The sequence below is a fragment of the Amblyomma maculatum genome, chromosome 6 (assembly GCF_055883805.1).
Source record: "Amblyomma maculatum isolate TAMU_Amacu chromosome 6, ASM5588380v1, whole genome shotgun sequence".
Lineage (NCBI taxonomy): Eukaryota > Metazoa > Arthropoda > Arachnida > Ixodida > Ixodidae > Amblyomma > Amblyomma maculatum.
Window position 1 is genome coordinate 183,388,529 of NC_139349.1, and position 22,917 is coordinate 183,411,445.

Genomic DNA, 22,917 nt, shown 5'->3' on the forward strand with positions numbered 1-22,917 from the left:
CAATCAAGAGCGTCGTCTATACGCGGAAGGGGGTAATTGTCCTTGTGGGTAATCTTGTTGAGGCGCCGGTAGTCGATACAAAAGCGAAACGAGCCATCTTTCTTTTTCACTAGCACCACTGGTGAAGACCAGGGGCTTTGTGATGGACGGATTACACCACGTTGTAGCATGTCCTCAACTTGCTCATTGATCACGCGACGCTCTGCCGCTGACACACGATAGGGGCGCTGTCGAAAAGGCGAGTTAGAGCCGGTCTGAATGTGATGCGCGACTGTGGAAGTACGGCCGAGAGGTGTGTGGGCGGCGTCGAAGGCGAAGCGAAATGTCTGTAAAAGGGCCACAAGCTGAGTCCGGTAGGTGGAAGGAAGAGCGTCATCGATGGCGGTTCGGAAGAAGTCGTCTGGCAACGAATCAGGCGTCGGATCGGACTGCAGAGCATCAATGTAGTTGCTGCGGTAGGTCTCGGAGGCGTCCAGGTCAGAGAGAAGGTGGGCTGGTTGGACTGGGGGTGGTAGCGTCGGTCATTGCTTGTGTCGGGAGTGTGCGGCTTCGAAGCTCCAGGACGGCAGGAAATCCGGACCTCCACCAAGTGAAAGGGGGTGTTTCTGTCCTTTAACAGGGATAATAGCCCTCTCCAAGTTGCACAAAGAACCACACAAGAGCACAGCCAGTCTAGGCCTTCCACAAGCGAGCTCGAGCAGCGCAGCGGCACTTTGTCGTCTTTATCCTCGTCTTCGTAGTATTCTCGCCTACTTCCTCCTTGTCTTCGTATATCCTCGTGTAGTTCACTACAAGTGCTCTAAATTTTCTTATTTAGCATCATCAAGCATTGGCTTTACATTCTGAGCATTTTGACACCTTTGAACCCCCTCTTCCCCATTTTTCATTTCCTTTGAATTATTGCCGTTGAGTAAGTGATCAAGTTGGCACCCTTCATAACATAAAGCATTGGCTTTACATTCTTAGCATTTTGACATCTTTGAACCCCATCTTTCATTTGTTTCCCTTTTTTTTAATTCATAAATAATTACAATTTATTAACTGGTCATCACCTATTATACATCAATCAATCACTAGAACCACAAATTACCTTGATACGGTTTTTTTTGCAGGCCCCGATTATTTCCAGCGGATGGTTCAGACTACTACAACTACTACTGTTGCTACTATGCCGACGGCTTTTCTACCGAATGGGCTGTATAAAATGCATAGTTTAATATTCACCGCAGTGCGTAAATATTTCGTGCAGATAGCAGCGAAGAAAAAATCAGACCGCCGCAATGTACGAGCGTCAACGCTCTCCTTCATGCGGAGCGCCCGGCTTCGCCAGTTCAGTTGGGGACCAAAATGGTGCTGCTAGCGCATCTGGCAACACTGGTCTTTAGCCGGTGGCGGCAAGTGCCCCTTCGAAGGATGGCACCACCCTAAGGCGGGCGGCGTGGCGCAACATGTAGGCTTCCTATGTGCATGGATGGATGGATGGATGGAATATAGGAGCGTCCCCTTTGAAACGGGGTGGTAGCAGTAGCTATCATTCTCATCTTTCTCCATATATCTTAATTATTGATTTAGAATGGTTAACTAAACTATCATTCTATTTATTAAATTTTGCTCCTACATTACCAACATTATGTCACTTCTCTGCTTTTAAGCCACCAATCTTCCAGCCGTTTTTTGCCAGTTTCCACCGCCGGTTTATTCACCCGGCCACTGTTATCTCTAAACCCCAGAGCTTCAGGAACAGTGATTGTGCCTGCATCAACTTCCGGATGGATACCATTGCATTCGAGTATAATATGGTCAATTGTTTCACTGGAGTTTTCACATACAGCACATGCGTCATCTCCATTGTTAAACTTCTTTTTGTAGCTTCGTGTTCTAAGGCACCCTGATCTAGCTTCAAAAAGTAGAGCACTGCCTCCTGAGTTATCAAAGAAAGCTTCCTTCCTGATCTGCATTTTCCACTTTCAGTATAATTCCACACTCTGTTTCTTTTCCATCGAATTTATCCAATTTTTACCAATGTGTTTTTCACCTGTCGTCTAATGCTCTTTATTTCTCCGTCCTTGTTACTAGCATACTTACTTGTTAGTTTCCTAGTTCATTTCCTCCATTGTGAGTCAACGCTTTTTAGGTACAGGTATTTAAATACTTTAGCTGCCCATCTGTTACTGTCCAATTTCCTCAGGCGTTCCTCATATAATATTTTACTCTGAGCTTCCCGTACTTCGAAAGATGCCCAGCCCATATCTCCCTGTACCGCCGCATTTGTAGTTTTGCCGTGGGCACCTAGTGCTAATCGTCCAACGGATCTCTGATTTGTTTCTAATGTCGACTGTACCTCTGATTTTAGGCACAAAACTGCATTTCCGAAAGTAAGTCCGGGCACCATAATTCCTTTCCAAATACCCCTCAAAACCTCATACCTATTGTATCCCCACAATGCCTTATGCTTCATTATCCCGGCATTCCTTCGCCCTTTGGCCTTAAGTGATTGCTCATGCTTTCCAATGTATGCCAATCCTTCGTTTACCCATACCCCCAAATATTTATATTGTCACGTAGCCGTTTAGGCCCGTAACCAGAAGGTTGGGTTTTAATTTGGGGTTGAGCTAGCAGGCGCAGAAGAGCAGGGTCGGAGCACCGAGAGACGGCAACTAACTTCAGCTTCTTCTCGAACACAACGGGGCACTTCTTCGCGTCCGTGCACGAGACTCTCGATGAGCAGCCGCCTAGCGGCTGCTGTTGCACACGCTACATTACCCCCCTCTCTAAAAAAAATAAATGTCAACTTGATGAATTCGAAAGCAGAGATAACAAAAAATAAAGCAAGAAACATGCGGTAGGCGGTGCGCTAGTTTCCTCGCGAAAAGTACGGCTTCATGCGCACGACATGGACATCCTCGGATTTCTGCTGGCGACGAGTAGAAGAAAAGCCGTCCGGAAGCACTTCGTACGTGACGTCGCTCAGCTGACGGAGCACTTTGTATGGGCCAAAGTACTGCTTCAGAAGTTTTTCGGATAGTCCCCGACGTCGAATCGGAGTCCAAAGCCACACTCTATCGCCCGGTTGGAAAGTCACTACACGGTGGCGCTGGGCGTCTCGACCTTGCTGGTTCCGGATGCGTGCCCTCGCCAGCTGTCGCGCTTCTTCTGCGCGTTGAGTGAACTCGTCGGCGCCAACTTCGAGGTCACGGCCGTCGTGGGGCAACATGGCTTCGAGCATTGTCGAAACTTCGCGACCATACAATAAGGAGAACGGCGTCATTTGCGTTGTTTCCTGCTGCGCCGTGTTGTACGCAAAAGTGACGTACGGCAGGACGTTATCCCACGACCGATGTTCAGCATCCACGTACATGGACATCATGTCGACGAGAGTTTTGTTCAGACGTTCTGTTAAGCCATTAGTTTGTGGATGGTAGGCGGTTGACCTGCGATGGGTAGTGCCGCTTAGTTGCATGACAGATTCCAGTAGCTTGGCAGTGAAAGCAGTGCCTCGGTCTGTTATTATAACTGTCGGGGCGCCGTGCCTCAGGACGATGCGTTCGATGAAAAATTTCGCTGCCTCGATTGCTGTACCGCGCTGGAGAGCCTTCGTTTCAGCGTAACGCGTGAGGTAATCTGTAGCGACAATTATCCACCTGTTGCCCGAATCAGAAATTGGAAAAGGACCCAACAGATCCATGCCCACTTGTTCGAATGGGTATCTTGGCACTTGAACAGGATGCAGTAAACCGGCCGGTTTCACAGGTGGTGTTTTCCGTCGCTGGCAATCATGGCATGTCCTCACGTAATGTCGTACGCCGGCCGCAAGGTTTGGCCAGTAATAACTGTTTTTAATTCGGGCCAGAGTTCGAGCATACCCCAGGTGACCCGCGGTGGGCTCGTCATGACATGCCTGTAAGATTTCTTCGCGAAGAGACCCTGGTACGACGAGGAGGTAATCTCTTCCAGTCGGAGCGAAGTTGATCTTGTATAAGACATTGTTTCGCATGCAAAACGATGAATGCGTTCTGGCGAAGAGACGGGGAACTTCTGTAGAGCGCGCTTCCAGAAAATTGATAAGTGGTGCGAGAGCCGGGTCGTCACGTTGCTGCTGCGAAACAGTGAGCGCGTCGACGGCTGCGATAAGGGGGAAGTCTGGTTCTTCGTCTTCCCGCGCAGCCTCGACAGGTGAACGGGACAAGCAATCGGCGTCGTTGTGCTGACGTCCAGACTTATACACGATGGTCATGTCGAACTCTTGTAGTCGTAAACTCCATCGTGCAAGGCGTCCGGAGGGGTCTCGCAAGTTCGTTAACCAGCACAAAGAGTGATGGTCACTCACAACCCGGAAGTGCCGGCCATAAAGATAGGGTCGAAATTTCATCACCGCCCATACAACAGCCAGACATTCTTTTTCGGTGGTGGAATAGTTCGATTCGGCACGGGACAAAGTCCGGCTGGCGTATGCGATAACTCGCTCGGCACCGTCTTGCCACTGGACGAGTACAGCGCCTAGACCCACGTTGCTGGCATCTGTGTGGACCAGAGTCTCGGCATTCGCATCGAAATGGGCAAGCACAGGTGTTGTCCGCAAGCGGTGCCGTAACTCGTCGAATGCCTTTTGCTCTTCGTCCGTCCAGGTGAAGGTGACATCATCCCGGGTGAGACGTGTCAACGGAGCGGCAATGCGCGAAAAGTTTTCAATAAATCTGCGGTAATAGACGCAGAGGCCCAAGAAACGGCGAACTGTCTTCTTGATACATGCAGTAGGGAATTTGGTGACGGCTGTTTTAGCGGGATCGGGACGAACTCCTCGATGGCTGACGACGTGGCCCAAGAACAGGAGCTCTTCATAGCCAAAGTGACACTTTTGTGGTTTTAACGTGAGGCCGGCAGATCTGATAGCCCGTAGCACAGCGGAGAGACGTTGGAGGTGTTCCTCGAACGCTGGTGAAAACACAACAACGTCGTCCAGGTAGACTAGACACATCTGCCATTTAAGACCAGATAGAACTGCGTCCATCATTCGCTGAAATGTCGCTGGAGCGGAGCACAATCCGAAAGATAGGACTTTGAATTCATAAAGTCCATCGGGCGTGACAAACGCTGTCTTCTCGCGATCACGTTCATCGACTTCGATCTGCCAGTAACCGCTCTTAAGATCAAGCGATGAAAAGTAGCGCGCGTGGCGCAGCCGGTCTAATGAGTCATCAATGCGTGGCAGCGGGTAGACGTCTTTTTTTGGGACCTGATTGAGCTTACGGTAGTCCACACAGAACCTTGAACTTCTGTCTTTCTTCTTAACGAGGACAACAGGCGAAGCCCAGGGACTCCTCGATGGCTGGATGACACCGTCATTTAACATCTCGTCGACCTGTTGAGCAATGACTTCGCGTTCCCGCGGTGACACTCGGTAGGGGTTCTGTCGGACTGGTCGGGTGCGGTCGTCGGTTATTATGCGGTGCTTGGTCAAGGGCGTCTGTTTAACCGCGGAGGCGGATGAGAAGCAGTCTTGGAACTGAAAGAGTAGCCCGACGAGTCTTTCCTTCTCTGCCGGTGATAGAGCGGGATTCACATCAGGGTCGAAGTTGGGCGTTTGGCTGGCAGACGTGTTGGTCTCGAAAACAAAGCAGTCGTGGGCTGCTTCTGCGACACCTTCAAAGTAGGCTACCGTGGTGCCTTTAGCGATGCATTGCCGTTCGTTTCCGAAGTTCGTAATCAGCACGTGAGCTAGACCATTAGTCAGATAAACTATACCGCGTGCAACACAGACTCCATGATGCAACAGAAGCTCTGTGTTCTGTTCGGCGACGCCGGCAGCACAGGACTGGTCGTCGCACCTGACTGTGACGAGAGCAGACGAACGTGGCGGCATAGATACATCCGCGTCAACGATGCGTAAAGGTGCGTGGCGTCGTTCGGAGTCAGCGGTCGTCCTTGCAGGCGTCGAAAACGTGACAGTTCGGCGAGGAACATTAATAATGGCTCCATGCTCACGTAAAAAGTCCATGCCGAGTATGAGATCCTTGCAGCAGTGCGGCAGTATAACAAAAACGGCTACAAAGGCTGAATCAGCGATGGTTACTCGGGCAGTGCATCGTCCGATCGGCGTCATAAGGTGACCGCCAGCAGTACGAATTTGCGGCCCCAGCCATTCAGTTTTAACCTTGGAGAGCCGATCTGCGAAATTCTTGCTTATTATTGAAAAGTCTGCTCCGGTATCTACCAAAGCGGTTACTGGGTGTCCGTCGACGAGAACGGAAAGGTCGGCGCTAACAACGTGATCGGCTTGAAGTTGACTGGGAGTTTCGGGTTCACGGGGCGGCGGAGGCATCGTAGTCACAGCATCGGGCTGAGTCGTCACGGGAGGGTCTTCGGGACATCGATTCCGTTCGTCAGCAACCTGCCCCCCTGAGGTCGCCGCCTTCAGTTTCCCCGGTGTGGGCTTGGTGACCGGCGCCTCGGCACATGATTAAACTCACGGCGGCCGGGTGACGAGGAGCGCACGGGAGAAGACTGTGTACTGTCGCTCGAAGAGGTTGCACGGGTTGCCAGATATTCTGCGATTTCTGGAGGGCGTTCGCCGACCCGGGGACACGGGGAATCACGAGCAAAACCACGAAGACCGAGTTCCCGGTATGGACAACGACGGTACAAGTGGCCGGGTTCTCCGCAGTGGTAGCACAGCGGCCGTTGGCGAGAAGTGCGCCAGACATCTGCCTTCCGAACCGGCTGCTGCATGAGGGGGCTCTGCTGGGATGGCAGCTGGTAGAACAGTGGCTGAGGAGCGGACGGCTGCATGACGAGGCTCTGCTGGGATGGCGGCTGGTAGGACGGTTGGTAGAACGGTGGCTGCAAAGTGGGCGGCGGCTGTGCTTCGAAACGAAGCTGTTGCGCAGGAGACACTGCAGGCCGACGAAGAGCCGCTGCGTAGTTCATAGAACGTGGCTCCGACAGTGACTCAGGCGGTGACAATGTCTGACGTATTTCTTCCCGCACGGCTTCGGTGACAGCCACGGCAGTCGGGTTAGGCGATCCAAGATTGAACTTGAGGAGCTCCTCGCGAACTACCTCGCGAATCAGCTCACGCAGAGAGTGATCGTCAGTGGACCTGTTCAATGTGGCCACACTGCTGAAGGGCTGACCACAGGTAGACTCCGTGCGCCGGTATCTTTGCTGCAGGGCTCGCTCAATGAGGGTAGCTTCATTGATGAAGTCCGCGACGGTTTGAGGTGGACTCCGAACCAGACCAGCGAAGAGGGGTTCTTTTACGCCCTGCATCAGGTGGCGCAACTTCGCTGATTCCGTCATGTCGGGATCAGCCCGTCGGCAAAGACGCGTCACGTCCTCGGCGAACATGGCCACACTTTCGTTAGGTAGTTGCACACGAGATTCTAGGAGGCGGCGTGCGCGATCACGGCGGTCGTGGTTGGCAAAGGTTTCCCGCAGCTGCTGGCGAAAGGAATCCCAGTTTTGAAGACTGGCCCCCCTATTCTCATACCACGTTTTAGCACAGTCTTCAAGCTCGAAATACACATTGCGCAGCTTCTGAGCCGGGTTCCACTGATTAAATTGCGCAACTCGCTCGAACTGGTCGATCCAGTCGTCGACATCTTCCCCAGTACCGCCATGGAAACTGGGGGGCGTACGAGGCTGCTGAAGCAGCAACTGATGCTCACTTGCCTGGGCCATTGCAGAAGTCTCTAACTGCTGGTCAGCTGGCGTCGGTTCAGGTAGAGGAGCGAATTCCGGCGCCAGACCCCGGAGGCGACGGTTGCAGCGATGAACGGGTGTAGATACGAGCGGAAGCCGGTTGGGACTCGATGAGCGGCTGCGAGAGGCCCGAGACATGTAGAACAAGGCCTCACCTCCACCAGTGTCACGTAGCCGTTTAGGCCCGTAACCAGAAGGTTGGGTTTTAATGAGGGGTTGAGCTAGCAGGCGCAGAAGAGCAGGGTCGGAGCACCGAGAGACGGCAACTAACTTCAGCTTCTTCTCGAACACAACGGGGCACTTCTTCGCGTCCGTGCACGAGACTCTCGATGAGCAGCCGCCTAGCGGCTGCTGTTGCACATGCTACAATATTCTGCTACTCTAGGTATTTCAAGGCCTTGTATTTTAAGACCCTGATCAGTTGAGCCGTTGAAAATCATCAGACCCGACTTAACTGCGCTGAAACTGAAGCCTAGAGCGTCCCCTTCGTTTCCACAATACTTAACTAGAGTTTGCAATTCTTCCAGACTCTCAGCTAGCAGCACAATATCTTCTGCATACATCAAACCGGGGAGGCGCTGCTCTACCGCCTTTCCACCTAATCTATATGACAGGTTAAAACCTAGGTTACTGTCTTGTATCCTCCATTCCAGGTGTATCATATAAAGCATGAACAGCACCGGTGATAGAGGACAGCCTTGTCTTAATCCTTTGCGTACTTTGACATTCTCCGTACTTCTTATCCCTTCCCACGTAATTTCTACTTTGTTATCCCGGTATATTTCCTGTAAGAACTCTATTATCTCATAACCGATACCTTCTTCTTTTAATATGTTCCACAGGAGTTCCCTGCTTACGTTGTCGTACGCCCCGTTTATGTCCAGGAAGGCCAAATACAAAGGTCTATTTTCCACTCTAGATATTTCGATGCATTGGGTAAGCACGAACAGGCTATCATCTAAGCACCTACCATTTCTAAAGCCGTTCTGAAGTTCTCCGAGTATCTTGTAACTTTCAACCCATGCTTGCACCTTTAATTTCACCGCCTGCATGACTAACCTGTACATTACAGATGTTATGGTAATAGGCCTGTAGGATTTTATGTGCATCCTGTCTCCTTTCCCTTTATAAATCAAATTCGATTTACTCTGCCGCCAGCTGTCCAGAATTTGCTTATTCGTTATGACTGTTTCCAGAGCTTTTAACAACGTTTCCTTACTTTTTGGACCGAGTTCCTTAATCAGCTTGATCAGAATGCCATCTATTCCTGTAGATGTGTTTTTAGGAATATTTTTTTCTGCCTTTTTCCAGTTTAGATTGGTCAGTTCTAAGGTGCTTTGTATTCTGCTACCTCGTGTTGCTTCCTGATTTGCGGAGATTACCCTATTGTCGCTCCTAAATGACTCGGCTATAACTGATCTAATGTTGTTCACTGCGTTGTCTCCCTTTAAACAATTTCCCTCATTATCTTGAATCCTATCTTGCTTTCTTTGATTCTTCTTCCCTAGCCAGCTTATATGGTTCCAGAATTTTCTTGCTCCGCCTCTAGAGGCATCGTGTTTATCAGCCATCCAGCGATCGGTGGACTGTCTTATTTTACTTTGGACGAGGGCCTGCACTTGAAGTTTCTTTTGTCGATATAATTCCCATTTTTGGTCGATTTCCTCCTGAAAAACCTGTGCTTTCTTTGCCATTCGGTGTTCCCTTGAAGCAGCCCGTCGTTGTTCAATAGCTTCCCTGGTTTCCTTATTCCACCAGTTCCGTGGCTTCCTCTTTCCATTCCAGCGGTTTGCTACTTTAACCTCCTGAATTTTCCTCCTTATGAGTAGTTCGACCTGTTCATAATCCCAGTCTTCCATTGGGCTTTTCTCTATTGCTTCCTCTATGTCTGCTGCTATCTGCGCTATTTGATCGTCGTTTAATTTTGCGTTTACGTTTTGTCTAAGTTCCATTTCTCTTTTCATCAAGGGCCCCATCTGCAGACTAATACGTTTATGATCACTTCCCAGACTACACTCCCCTTCTTAGTCTATTTCCATTTTTGTGACCTTGCTATAAATTTCCTGCGACGTTAGAGAATAGTCAATGGTCGTCTGCCTGTTGCGGAATTCCCACGTGATTTGGCCTTCACATTTTGTTTCTCTATTTACTGTAACTAGATCGTGTCGCTCGCAGAATTCTAGCATTAGTTTCCCGTTACAATCCGTGTATCCATCCAGATCGTCGATGTGGCCGTTCATGTCCCCCAGCAGATTAATATTGGCCCCGTTTCCAAACTGGCTTATATCGTCACTGAGATATTCAACAAGATCCTTGTTTTCTTGCCTGCATTGATGTCCTGTTCCTAAATAAACTACCCCTAGCCATGTCCTTATGCCGGTAATGGTTCCTGAAACCCAGATATGTTCTTTACAAGATGATTTAATTCTCTGCCAATGTGTTCCCTGGTGTATCAACATACCTACCCCTCCACCCTTTTTTTCCGTTCTCGTTCTGTTGCACCCTTCCCAGACGTAGCCTTCTATAAACGGCGGATCTTCTAGATCCCTGAGATGAGTCTCGCAAAGAGCGCACACACCTATTTTGTCATCCTTCAACTGCTGTATATGTATATCACTGACATCACGCCATCTGCTGTTTTTCATAGCCATAAAAGTGGAGAAATCTGCACTGCATGTAGCTGGGTTCTTGCACATTGGTTGTGAATAATGAGAAATATCTGTATATTCCACAACATGTGAATTACATTGAATGTTCTGCTCAACAAGAAGAAATAATATTGAAGGCGTAGCAGCGCCCTCTCTGGACGATGATGAGTGTGTCGGGTTACACGGTTGGTACTCAGAGGTAGAAAAACAAAAAACCTTGGTTGAGCCCACATTGACTGATCGTGTTTTCTCACGGTGCTCTACAAAGGCTTCACACATGTCCATTCCTGCCATCAACGTAGTTGGAAAATTATAGCTTTTGCGCAGTATTAGTGTCCGTGTCTTACTTGAGTCCTCAGAACAAGATTCAAACTTTACATGATAATAGATTCTTGGATCCTCGTAATTGCTTTGTGAATAGGTCTTGCGCAAGTTTCAAGAAAAGCCTTTGAAATTCTTTTTTTTTCTTCTGTCTTGCGCAGTAATTGTGGTGTTATCCTTTTGAGCATGTTTCTTATTTGGAGAGTGTGCTTTGCAAATGAACTGCTCAGAAAATGAATTTTGTGAATCATCAAACTTAACATTGTGCAATTTCGTATTAGCAGTGGGTTCTTTGAAGGACTTGGGCTAGTCATGTTTTGAAATATATGAGGGTTGTTTTGTCTCTGAATAAAATTGGTAGGTGGTCACTAATCTCGTAGCAAGAAAAAAAGGAAAGAACTGGTTTGTTGGTTTGCGAGTGGCGCTTGTGCATCCACTGGCAGAAATGAAACTCCATCTGCCAGTAGGTTAATAAAGTCCAATAACCAGTAAAAAATTGGCTGAGACAGCCATCAGGTGGACGATAACAGGCAGGAAGTAAATACCATATATCAAGCACACAATTTCATAGTTGCTGAAGAAAACTTGGGCATAAGTGTATCAGTTATTCGCACACAAAGCAAAGCGCAAGAAAACGACACAGAATGAGGTGAGGGCGGGACAAGCGCTACTATCAACAAATGTCTACTGCGGTTCCGGAGCGTATATATGCACATCAGTATCACAAGGGAACAGAAACTATGTCACATATGCTAACAAGTCCAGTTCGGTATTTGATAGAGCCACAGACAGTTTGCTGATGCATCAGTCAGGCCGGTGCGGTGGCAATACAAAGCAATTCTTTTGTTAAAACAAAGGATAGCATGGTGTCTCATGGTTAGACTTTCACAGTGGACAGCTAACTGTCCATCTATGGCAATGCTGCTGACTTTATTAGAGTGCTCTTGCAACCAGACAATCGGGCATCTACTAGTTTGGACAATATAGTGCCTACCGCATGAAAGCGGGACTTTGTACACAACTTCTTTCTGGCAAGGTACCAAGGGATCACTGTGTTTGATAGTGCATGCCAGTTTTCGCGTACGCATGGCACAATGTAGCTTACAAAGGCTCATAAGCTTCTTTGGTGCTGTAAACAAAACTCTGCACCATTGCCGCACCTTCTTAAGATTGTGCGAGAACCCATGCACGTAGAGGAGCACAGCTATCTTCACGTTACCTTGTCTTTCTTCTTCTTTTCTCCTATTTTCTACTGTCTGCTCGTCACTCAGGCTAGCCTCAAATTTTTGCTTGCGATGCAGGTCCTCAGCGCTGGAAATAGTCGCATGCCTAGGGTAACCTCCAAAAGAGCTATCTGCAATCAAAAACTCTCTTCATTGGTGTTTTGGTATGACTTGCTTATTGCACTCGACAAGAAGGACAGCATGATATTCTTCTTAACTATCTTGGAGTGCGACAAACTGTACAGCAGGGGAAGCTTGTTGGCCCTTGGCTCGTACACCCAACAGGATTGATTTTTAAAATACAACTGCAAATTTGAAAACCTAATGCTTTTCTACTCAGGCGATTCAGTGGTGAATGTGAGTGACTTAAAGCATGCATAAGGAGAGGCTGATATCCGCGAGACAATAGGGTCTGCGAAAGCAAAAAACTCGTCTGAATGACTGCTGACAAACGGGTCAATAAAAACAGAAGTATCTAAAAGAATTAAAAAATCATCATTATAACAACACTTTTAAAACCAAGATCTTTCAACTGCTCACAAAGAACTTTGTCACAACAAGCCAGAAACAAGTGATTGCAATAATTTTAAAGATGAATCTTGCCTGCCTGACTTGCATTACACAACAATCCAATATTACAGCAATAACCAGATAGGCAGGGAGATTTGAGAAGCTTACGTATGTATAGCTAAGAACCCGGACACGCGTGGGGCGAAACCATCCGTTGCTCTACACAATAATAAGATAGGCTTTATTTATAAGTGCCTTTCTTTGCAGCCTAATCCTTGAGTTATTGTTTTTAGGGTTGTGCAGTTTCTTTTTGGTGGTTTCAAATAAACCTTCAGTTGTTAGAAAGTGCCCATGTCGTCTACTTTGTTCTGTACCTTATTTGGTTCGCACTACTCCACAAAAAACAAATCACTTAAAATCGGTGCGATGCAAGTCAGGTAACAAAGGTAGCACAACAATAGCATTTACGTGGAATTGGGTCTTGCATTGCACCTATTTTAAGTGATTTGCTTCTGGCTCATTGTGATAAGGTTCTTTGTGAGCAGCTGAAAGATCTTTGGATTTTAAGTGTTTTGTTATGTTGATGATTTTTTAGTAATTCTTTTAGATACTTCTGTTTTTATTGACCCTTGAAGACATAGCGCAAAAAAGGCGGGGACAACTAACACAGATGTAGACAGGACAGGCACTAACTGACAACTTTATTTTCGAGGAAAACCGCAGCACAATTTATGTCAAAACTCGCGTGACAATCAAGGGGCCTTATACTACGACCAAATACAGTTTAACAAAGGGCGGCCGACAATCTTGACCCGGAAAAACCATAAAAGAAACAAGGAGGAGGGCCAGAAAGCATTATCAATAGATTATATAAAACTCATTGTGAACTTATTACAACAGAGAGGGCGCGAACAACATCGTGGCCAAGGGGCGGTGCTAAAGAACCGAACCACAGCAACGAGCGAGCCTAAAAGGGCCCAAAACAAGGGAAGTAAAAGAGTCATAGGTCAAAGCCAGAAAAAACGTGCGAGGCAAAAGCAGGGTCATAACTAAAAACAGATTTTTTTTTTTCTTTTAGTCGATATTTATTGCCTCAGGGCATCAGTAGGGTATGAGATGAAGGATGAATAAATGATTAAATGAATGGATAAAACGTGCAAAGCAAAAGCTGAGTCATAACTAAAAATGGATAAAACGTGCGAACCAAAAGCAGAGTCATGAACTAAAAACAGACCAAACGCGCAAAGCAAAAGCGGAGTCAAAAAACTAAAGACATATTGCCACCTGGTGTCCCTGATGTTCTCAGGTGGCACCTGGAAGAAAAGGACGCCGAATGTCTCGCGTGCTGTGCGCAGAACTTTGCCTGCTGGTTCAGCTTCGTCCCGTTGTCTTAGTCACGTCTAGCCCTGTTGTCCGTGACATATTTTGGTGGAGGTGCTGGATATGCGGGGGTGTACGAGACATGTACTAGGATCGAAACCGAGAAGACGCCCTAACATCATGGTGTGAGTTCTGCCGCCGAATTCGTGAAACCTATACCAGCGCGGATCGGCGAGAACGCGCAGAAAGGGCTCTACAGTCTCGTATACAGATGCCAAATGAGACTGTGACCATGTATGTGGAGGACATGACCCGGCTCTTCCGACGTTCTGACCCGGCCATGACCGAAGACAAAAAGGTGCGCCACCTTATGCACGGTATTAAAGAGCAACTGTTCGCTGGCCTCATGCGTAATCCACCAAGGACGGTTGCCGAGTTTCTTTCGGAGGCTGTCACAATAGAGAGGATGCTCCAGCAGCGGTCTACAACTTACGACAGGCCAGTGGTCGCCGCTTCGGTTGTGGAGCCGTTTTCGGCCTTCGGGGCTAGCCCGAACCTACGCGACATCATCCGCTCAGTTGTACGCGAAGAGCTCCAGAAGCTTTTCGGTGCTCCACAGCCGATGGTCGGCTCTGTAGCTAGTATTGTCCGCGAAGAGCTTCAAGTGTTGAAGCCCTCGGTAGCGTCCGCTGATCCACAACCTTTCCCCACGGAGTACCTGCGTCCAACTTATGCAGATATGGCGCGACGCCCTGCCCCTGCTTCGGCGCCATTACCGCCACCTGATCAAGGCTCACTGTATTCCGCACACACTGAGCCATTTGTCGACAACCGACGACCACCCCAGCGGAAAGCGGACCTGTGGCGCGCCCCAAATCGCCAGCGCCTGTGCTTCCATTGCGGGGAGCCAGGTCATCTCTATCGCCAGTGCCCCTATCGACACCTTGGTCTTCACGGATTTCCCATCGACATGCGTCGCCCTCCAATAGGCCAAAGACCCCGAGAGATTGAAGACTACTTAGCGCAGCAGCGCATGGCGCCAACTTCTCAGCGGCAGTCACGATCCACGTCCCCACGCCGACCATCGCCGCAGCCCGGGTCCTCCTGGACGGCGCAGCGACGCTCGCCAAGTCCCCACCGGGAAAACTAAAGACAGCGACCTCCGGGGGCGAGGCCGCTTGCAATCGACGTAACGAAGACCCCCTGACAAGGAGACCTGTGAGCGATCTGGATTTTACGGCACCGACGACAGTTCTTACGCATAAACATCGACTCTCGCTGGACATACCCGTGCTTCTCGACGGCCATAAGGTTAGCGCATTGGTGGACACTGGCGCGGATTTTTCGATTATAAGCGGGAAGCTAGCAGCGCTTCTAAAAAAAGTCATGACACCATGGTCGGGCACGCAGATTCGCACTGCTGGCGGACATGTCGTAACTCCTAGTGGCCTGTGCACGGCACGAGTTCAAATTCGCAGCTCCACGTTTATTGTAAGCTGCCTCGTTATACCTGACTGCTCCCGTGACGTTATCCTTGGGGTTGATTTTCTCCGGGAGTATGGAGCTATTATCGATCTCCGGAAGCGCACAGTGACATTTTCAACCGAGAAAGCTGCTGATACTGACGCCAAGAATCTCCAATGTCGCGCCGCCCTTCGAATTTCCGCCGAGAGCGTTTCGATTCCGCCACGCGCCAGTGTTTTTGTGACTGTTACTTGCGACGAACTGCGTGACGGGCATGCGGTCGCGGAAGGCAACCAGTCACTTTTGCTCACCCACGGCATCTGTACAGCGCGCAGCCTCATCCACCTCCGCGATGGCCGGTCTGATCTCCTGGTGACTAACTTCACCAACGAACCCCGCAATCTTTTTCGTGCTACTGCCATCGCGTTTGCTGACTCCTTAGCGGATGTTTCTGAATGCTTTACGTTTGGGGCTGTTAGCACTGTGCAGCCCCCACTTGACCGTCTTGACATTAGTCCGGATCTCTCGGACACACAGAATCGTGAGCTATGTGCCCTCCTACTAGAGTTCAGCACTTGTTTTGCGTCCACATCGAAAGTACGGCAAACGCCTCTCGTGAAGCACCGCATCATTACTCCTGACGACGCCCGCCCTATCCGCCAGCAGCCGTACCGTATCTCAACGACGGAACGTGAAGCGATTCAGACACAAGTTCAGGAGATGCTTTGTGATGGTGTCATACAACCATCCAACAGCCCGTGGTCATCCCCTGTCGTGCTGTAAAGAAAAAAGATGGGACCCTTCGCTTCTGTGTCGATTATCGAAAGTTGAATGCCATCACTAAAAAAGACGTCTACCCGCTGCCCCGTATCGACGATTCGCTGGACAAGCTTCGTCGCGCCCAGTACTTCTCCTCCATTGACCTGAAGAGTGGGTACTGGCAGATTGAGGTCGATGAGCGGGACCGCGAAAAAACAGCTTTTGTCACCCCAGATGGACTGTACGAGTTCAAAGTGCTGCCTTTTGGCCTATGTTCAGCGCCGGCTACTTTTCAGCGCATGATGGACACCGTCCTCGCCGGCCTCAAATGGCAAATCTGCTTAGTCTATCTCGACGATGTTGTCGTATTCTCTGAAACCTTTGAAGAACACCTCGAACGCCTGCGCGCAGTATTAGATGCCCTCCGGTCAGCTGACTTGACGCTCAAGCCCGAGAAGTGCCACTTTGGCTACAAAGAGTTGAAGTTTCTTGGTCACCTTGTGAGTGCCGCAGGCGTTAGGCCAGACCCCGACAAGACTTCTGCTGTCGCCAGATTTCCCGTTCCTGCAAACAAGAGAAGTTTGAAACGCTTCCTGGGTCTCTGCACGTACTACCGCCGCTTCATCGCCGATTTTTCTAAAGTTGCCGCCCCCCTGACTCGCCTCACGCGCGATGATACACAGTTCGTGTGGGACGCCGAGCAACAAGAGGCTTTTGCGGAGCTGTGCAGCCGACTGCAAACAAGCCCTGTTCTTGCGCACTTTCATGAAGACGCTGACACTGAAGTCCACACCGACGCCAGCAATATCGGCCTTGGCGCTGTACTCGTTCAACACCAAGCTGGCGTCGAAAAGGTAATAGCGTATGCCAGCCGCACGCTCTCCCACGCCGAGACAAACTACTCCACTACGGAAAAGGAATGCCTTGCGGTTGTGTGGGCAACCATGAAATTTAGGCCTTACCTCTACGGCCGCCAGTTTAAAGTTGTCACCGATCATCATTCCTTGTGCTGGCTGGCTAACCTCCGCGACCCATCGGGGCGCCTAGCACGATGGAGTCTTCGCCTCCAAGAATTTGAGTACACCATTGTGTATAAATCTGGCCAGAAGCACGAAGATGCTGTCGCGCGCACCCGTCGGTTTAGTCGATGAGAGCACGGACGATGAGAGCGGTTTTCTTGGACTGATGAATGCTTCAGACATAATGACCCGACAGCGAGCTGACCCGGACCTTCGACCTGTCATTGACCATCTGCAGGGTCGCGCTGCTGACATCCCTCGGCAATTTGCTCGGAACCTGTCTGCTTTCTGTGTCCGGAATGGCGTTCTATACAAACAGAACTCCAGCACTGTTGACCGAGCGTTCCTCCTCGTAGTGCCAGCCGACCTCCGTGCCGATATCCTTTTTGCTTGCCATGATGAGCCCACCTCTGGTCACTTGGGCTTTGCACGCACACTCGCCCGAGTTCGTCAAGCTTATTATTGGCCTAAACTCGCTGACGCCGTTCATCGCTACGTCAGAGGCTGTCGTGAGTGCCAACGTCGAAAGGCGCCACCTCTCAAGCCAGCGGGTTTGCTCCAACCTATTGCGCCTCCCCGAACACCGTTTGACCAAATCGGCATCGACCTACTGGGCCCATTTCCGCTGACATCGGTCGGTAACAAGTGGATTATAGTCGCGACCGACTATCTCACACAATATGCTGAAACCAAGGCGGTGAAGCGTGGCACGTCATCTGAGATTGCCCAGTTTTTTATGCAGCAGATCGTGTTGCGCCATGGCGCACCATCTCAAGTAATCACCGATCGAGGCATGGCGTTTACGGCACAACTTATGCACGACGTATTTTTGCTGAGTCACACGAGCCATCGCAAAACCACTGCTTATCACCCACAGACGAATGGCCTCACGGAGAGACTCAATAAAACGATCATCGACATGATTGCAATGTACATAGACTCGCAGCACAAGACCTGGGACGAGATTCTCCCGTACGTCACATATGCCTACAACACTGCCATCCAAGAGACTACGCGTTTTACGCCATTTCGCCTGCTCTCTGGACGCGACGTTCAGACGATGTTAGATGCCATGCTTCCGTGCTGCACGGATAATCCTCTCATCCCAAACGCTGAGCAGTTTGCTCAGCGCGCCGAGGAAGCACGTCAACTTGCCCGCATCCACATTCAGCAACAGCAGGGAAAGGATACGCGTCGCTACAACCTCCGTCATCTACACGTCGCATACCAACCAGGAGAGCAAGTTTGGGTGTGGACACCGGTGCGCCGGCTTGGCTTGTCTGAAAAACTGATGTCGCGATACTTTGGACCTTACAAGGTTCTGTGCCGTATCACAGGAGTGACATACGAAGTCCTTCCAGCGGGTACTGTGCAGACCTCGCGTCGGCAACCACGCTCCGAGGTGGTGCACGTTGTCCGCATGAAACCGTATTTCACGCAGTAATGTGCAATGTACTATGCACTCGTTTAGTTGTGTAGGGCACCGCCTCCGTTTTATATTCGTTTTCTGTACTGACTTGCATCGCCCATCGCTCGTGCCCAGTCTGTGCGTTCGTTTTTTTTAGGAGGGGGAGTAATGCCACCTGGTGTCCCTGATGTTCTCAGGTGGCAGCTGGAAGAAAAGGACGCCGAAGTTGTCTCGCGTGCTATGCGCAGAACTTTGCCTGCTGGTTCAGCTTCGTCCCGTCGTCTTAGTCACGTCTAGCCCTGTTGTCCGTGACAATATGAAACGTGCGAAGCAAAAGCGGAGTCATAAGCTAAAGCAGACGATCCATGGGAAGCAAAAGCAGAGTCAAAACTAAAATCAGACTCGGGAGTGTAGAAGGCTCCCCGCTAAAACATTGAAGTGCTAAACAAGAATAATCAGGATGGGCGAGTGGAAGAACAGTTATGAAGAATGAGAAAATCAAGAGAGTAAAACACACCAGAAACCGGGAAGGAATAAAAGAAATTCCACAGACGATAACTCGTTTCATATCAGTCAGCACCCGGTTGCTTGGGGTAATGAAGCAAAAAGGGTAATAACACCTACATGTGGCCATCAAGGAATTCAAGTTCGCTTTCAAGAAGGTTGATAGAAGGTACGCTGACGCAGTCCTGACCGGCCTTTCTAATGAAGTATGCCTCCATGACTTCGCGCTCAGTTTTTTCTTTGGCTGATCTTAAAAAAAAAAAAAGAAATCTGTGCTATCTAAGAGCGGATAACATGCGTTATTTGGATCTGTTTTACAAGCTTTACAATGTTCGGCAAGGTTAGTACCCGATTTGTTGCGTACGCATAGTCTGTGTTCTCTCACCCTCTCATTGAAACATCTTCCAGTTTGTCCGATGTACTGGAGCCCGCAACTGATTGGAATCCTGTACACGACATTTTCCTTGCATTCCGTGAACTTAGTTTGATGTTTCTTCGTGCATGCTACTTGCTTTTTCATCTTCCGTTTGTCAGCAGTCATTTGGACGAGTTTTTTGCTCTCGGAGACCCTTTTGTCTCGCGGATATTAGCCTTTGCTTATGCATGTTTTAAACCGCTCACATTCACCACTGAATCGCCTGAGCAGAAAGGCATTAGGTTTTCAAATTTGCAGTTGTATTTTAAAAATCAATCGTGTTGGGTGTACGAGCCAAGGGCCAACAAGCTTCCCCTGCTGTACAGTTTGTCACACTCCAAGATAGTTAAGAAGAATATCGTGCTGTCCTTCTTGTCGAGTGCAATAAGCAAGTCATTCCAACAAATCATTGAAGAGAGTCTGTGATCGCAGATGGCTCGTTTGGAGGTTACCCTAGGCATGTGACCGTTTCTGGCTCTGAGGCCTTGCCTCGCAAACGGAAATCTGAGGCCAGCCTGAGTGACGAGCAGACAGCAGACAATAGGAGAAAAGAAAAATAAATACAAGATAACAAGATAGCGATTTGCGATTTGCTGATGACATTGCCTTGCTAAGCAACTCGGGGGATGAACTGCAAATAATGATTGATGACCTAGATAGAAAAAGTAGAAAGGTAGGCTTGAAAATCAATATGCAGAAGACTAAGGTAATGTTCAACAGCCTCGGGAAGGAACAGCAGTTTACATTAGGTAGCGAAATACTGGAAGTAGTAGGCGAATATGTCTACTTAGGACAGGTAGTAACCGCAGATCCGGACCATGAAAAGGAAATAACAAGAAGAATAAGATTGGGATGGTGCGCATTTGGCAAGCACTCGCAGATTATGACTAGCAGCTTACCGGTATCGCTCAAGAGGAAAGTATACAACAGTTGCATCTTGCCTGTACTCACCTATGGGGCTGAAACGTGGAGGCTAACCAAGAGAGTTCTACTTAAGTTGAGGACAACCCAGAGGGCTATGGAACGAAAAATGGTAGGGGTAACATTAAGAGATAGAAAGCGTGCAGAGTGGGTCAGAGAAATAACTCAAGTTACCGACATTCTAGTGGAAATTAAGAAGAAGAAATGGACATGGGCAGGACATGTAGGGCGAAGAGAGGATAACCGATGGTCGCTGAGGGTAACAAACTGGATTCCAAGGGAAGGAAAGCGTAGCAGGGGGCGGCAGAAAGTTAGGTGGGCGGATGAGATTAAGAAGTTCGCAGGGGTCAAGTGGATGCAGCTAGCACAGAACCGGGTTAAGTGGAGAAATATGGGAGAGGCCTTCGCCCTGCAGTGGGTATAATCAGGCTGATGATGATGATGATGATGATGAACAAGATAGCTGTGCTCCCCTACGTGCATGGGTTCTGGCACTATCTTAATTTGTTTACAGTGCTAAAGAAGCTTATGAGCCTTTGTAAGCTACATTGTCTCATGCATACGCGAAAACTGGCATGCACCCTTGGTACCTTGCCAGAAGGAAGTTGTGTACAAAGACCCGTTTGCATGTGGTAGACGGTATATTGGCCAAACTGGTAGATGCCCGAACGTCTGGCTGCACGAGCAATCTAATGAAGTCAGCAACATTGCCATAGTTCGCTGCCCATTGTAAAAAGTGTGACCTTTGTTCGACCAAACAATTGTTTTGTATCGCCACCGCACTGGTCTGACTAGGGAGATTATAGCGCTGATAGCATGGCCAGGGGATGAATGCGTCAGCAAACTGTCTGTGGCTCTAACAAAAACCAATTTCTTAGCATAGGTAGCATGTGAATTTGTACTAGTTTCTTTTACCTTCTTTCCTCTTGTGATACTGAAGCGCATATATATGCACTGAACCATAATAAACATTTGTTTATAGTAACGCTTTTCCTGTCACCTCGCAGTCTTTGGTACTGTCGTTAACCATGGAAACGGACACTGAATGCTATTGCGATTATACCTCTTTGCGCGGCATGACCTGCGCTTCACTTGAAGTGTCGTGGACAGGCAGAGATATTCCAACTGGAGTATTACAGTGGTCACAGCACGATCCGCTCCTGCGGGGCACCACTGTGCATGTGGTGACCACTTTGTGCGAGTACATGCTTCAGTCAGCATCCCTGCATTGGTGGCCGTGTCCACCATATCAGATCGCACTGGCACGGCACACGGGTGGCGCTTGGAAGCTGATCATAGTAGCGGATCGTGCTATGCGATAATTCCCTGTTATTGACTTATAAAAGAAACTTGGGGAGCGGCAAAGTTCGGGATTTGTAAAGCTGATTTTTCACAGAAAAGCGATTTTTTCCACCTCACTGATTTTTCCGACTGTTAGATTACTCGGACCATCTCCCGCCGAGTTGGAAATAAACGATCGGCGACTGTAGTAGCTTAATTAAGCTCAACAAATGAGACTAATGTGGGAGACCCTTGTGTGGACCCTTAATTGTTGCCTTGGTTAGCGTTCAGTCGTCATGGCGTATTCTCTGAAGAATGAGGCCTTGTTGCATTGAGACCAGCCATGTTGTGCAGCTATGAATCATGGAAATGGGCTCCTTTCCTGATTTGTATAAAAGGACCACCTTCTCAGTTCACCACATTCAAGAGGCTGCTGAAAATTTTTGGTAAAGTGACCGCACATTTATTTCTTTAAAAAGTTTCAACTTATTATCAGGCCCCGAGGATGAGATTCAGAGTCGGCTATTTTCATAACCTTGGATCACTGATGACTGAGAACATTCAACTTGAAATCTGAAAATTGATCCAGAATGATGTGCTCACCTGGTTATTTAGTTTATGCAAATGTGGGTGCTGTATAGCAGTGTTGTCTCAGATGATTGCCAAGATTATGTGGCAAACAAACTGCAAAGCAATGCCTCCCACGCTCTGCACTATAGTTTTGCGTGAAACGTCACTTCTGCTTTTGCACTCATGTGTGTGTAAAATTCATTGCAAGTTAGGTTGTACCAAAGCTGCAGCAAATGGCATAAACACTCTGCGCAGAGAGTCGCTTTTCCTGTGATGAGGAGCAAGACGTCTTCTCCGAGACTAACCTTGCTGACCTGAAGCCCCCAGAGGAGGACCCAATGGGCCGCTACAGCGAGCTGTACCGGCGAAACTCTATGGTGCCCACACACCTCAAGTCCTGCTACCCGGTGGAGACTCAGCAGTGCAGCATCCCTGCGACGCCCCTTAAGGGCGACAGTGGGTTTGTGTACCCACCGGTGCTGGGCCAGGCAGAAGACTCGTCCAAGCGTAAGCGGCCCCCCAGCTGTGATGAAGGGGCCTCCATCTGGGTGAGTGCACTCATCGTCTGTGGGATGGACTCCCTTTTGTCCTTCACATGATACCAATGAGTTTGTTATTGCATATTATAATGCGATGCTTGTTCAGTTTGAATCCCAAAAATTGAGTGAGAGGGGCTCCTGTTATTAATAGCTGCGTAAATTAATGCATGCTATAAGTGTATCAATATCGAATCGATATCAAATTCAGTGTGTGAAGCTGAAATCTGTCAACTTGTTTCACACAAAGGCCCTCTTTTTGTTTCCCCTCAGAAATGATTCAGTAAGTATTTCTGTCCTGCTTCATGCAGAATATTTTC

At 48.9% G+C, this 22,917-nt stretch overlaps 1 protein-coding gene across 4 annotated transcripts in view; it reads left to right on the forward strand.

Moving 5' to 3' along the window:
- LOC146187532 (uncharacterized) overlaps positions 1 to 22,917 on the forward strand; it is a 291,822-nt gene that overhangs the window by 212,121 nt on the left and 56,784 nt on the right. For all 4 annotated transcript variants that reach the window (XM_084607738.1, XM_084607739.1, XM_084607740.1 and 1 more), the window contains one exon: positions 22,317 to 22,609. In XM_084607738.1, coding sequence (XP_084463864.1) covers positions 22,317 to 22,609 — 293 coding nt within the window. The remainder of the gene's footprint in view (positions 1 to 22,316; positions 22,610 to 22,917) is intronic.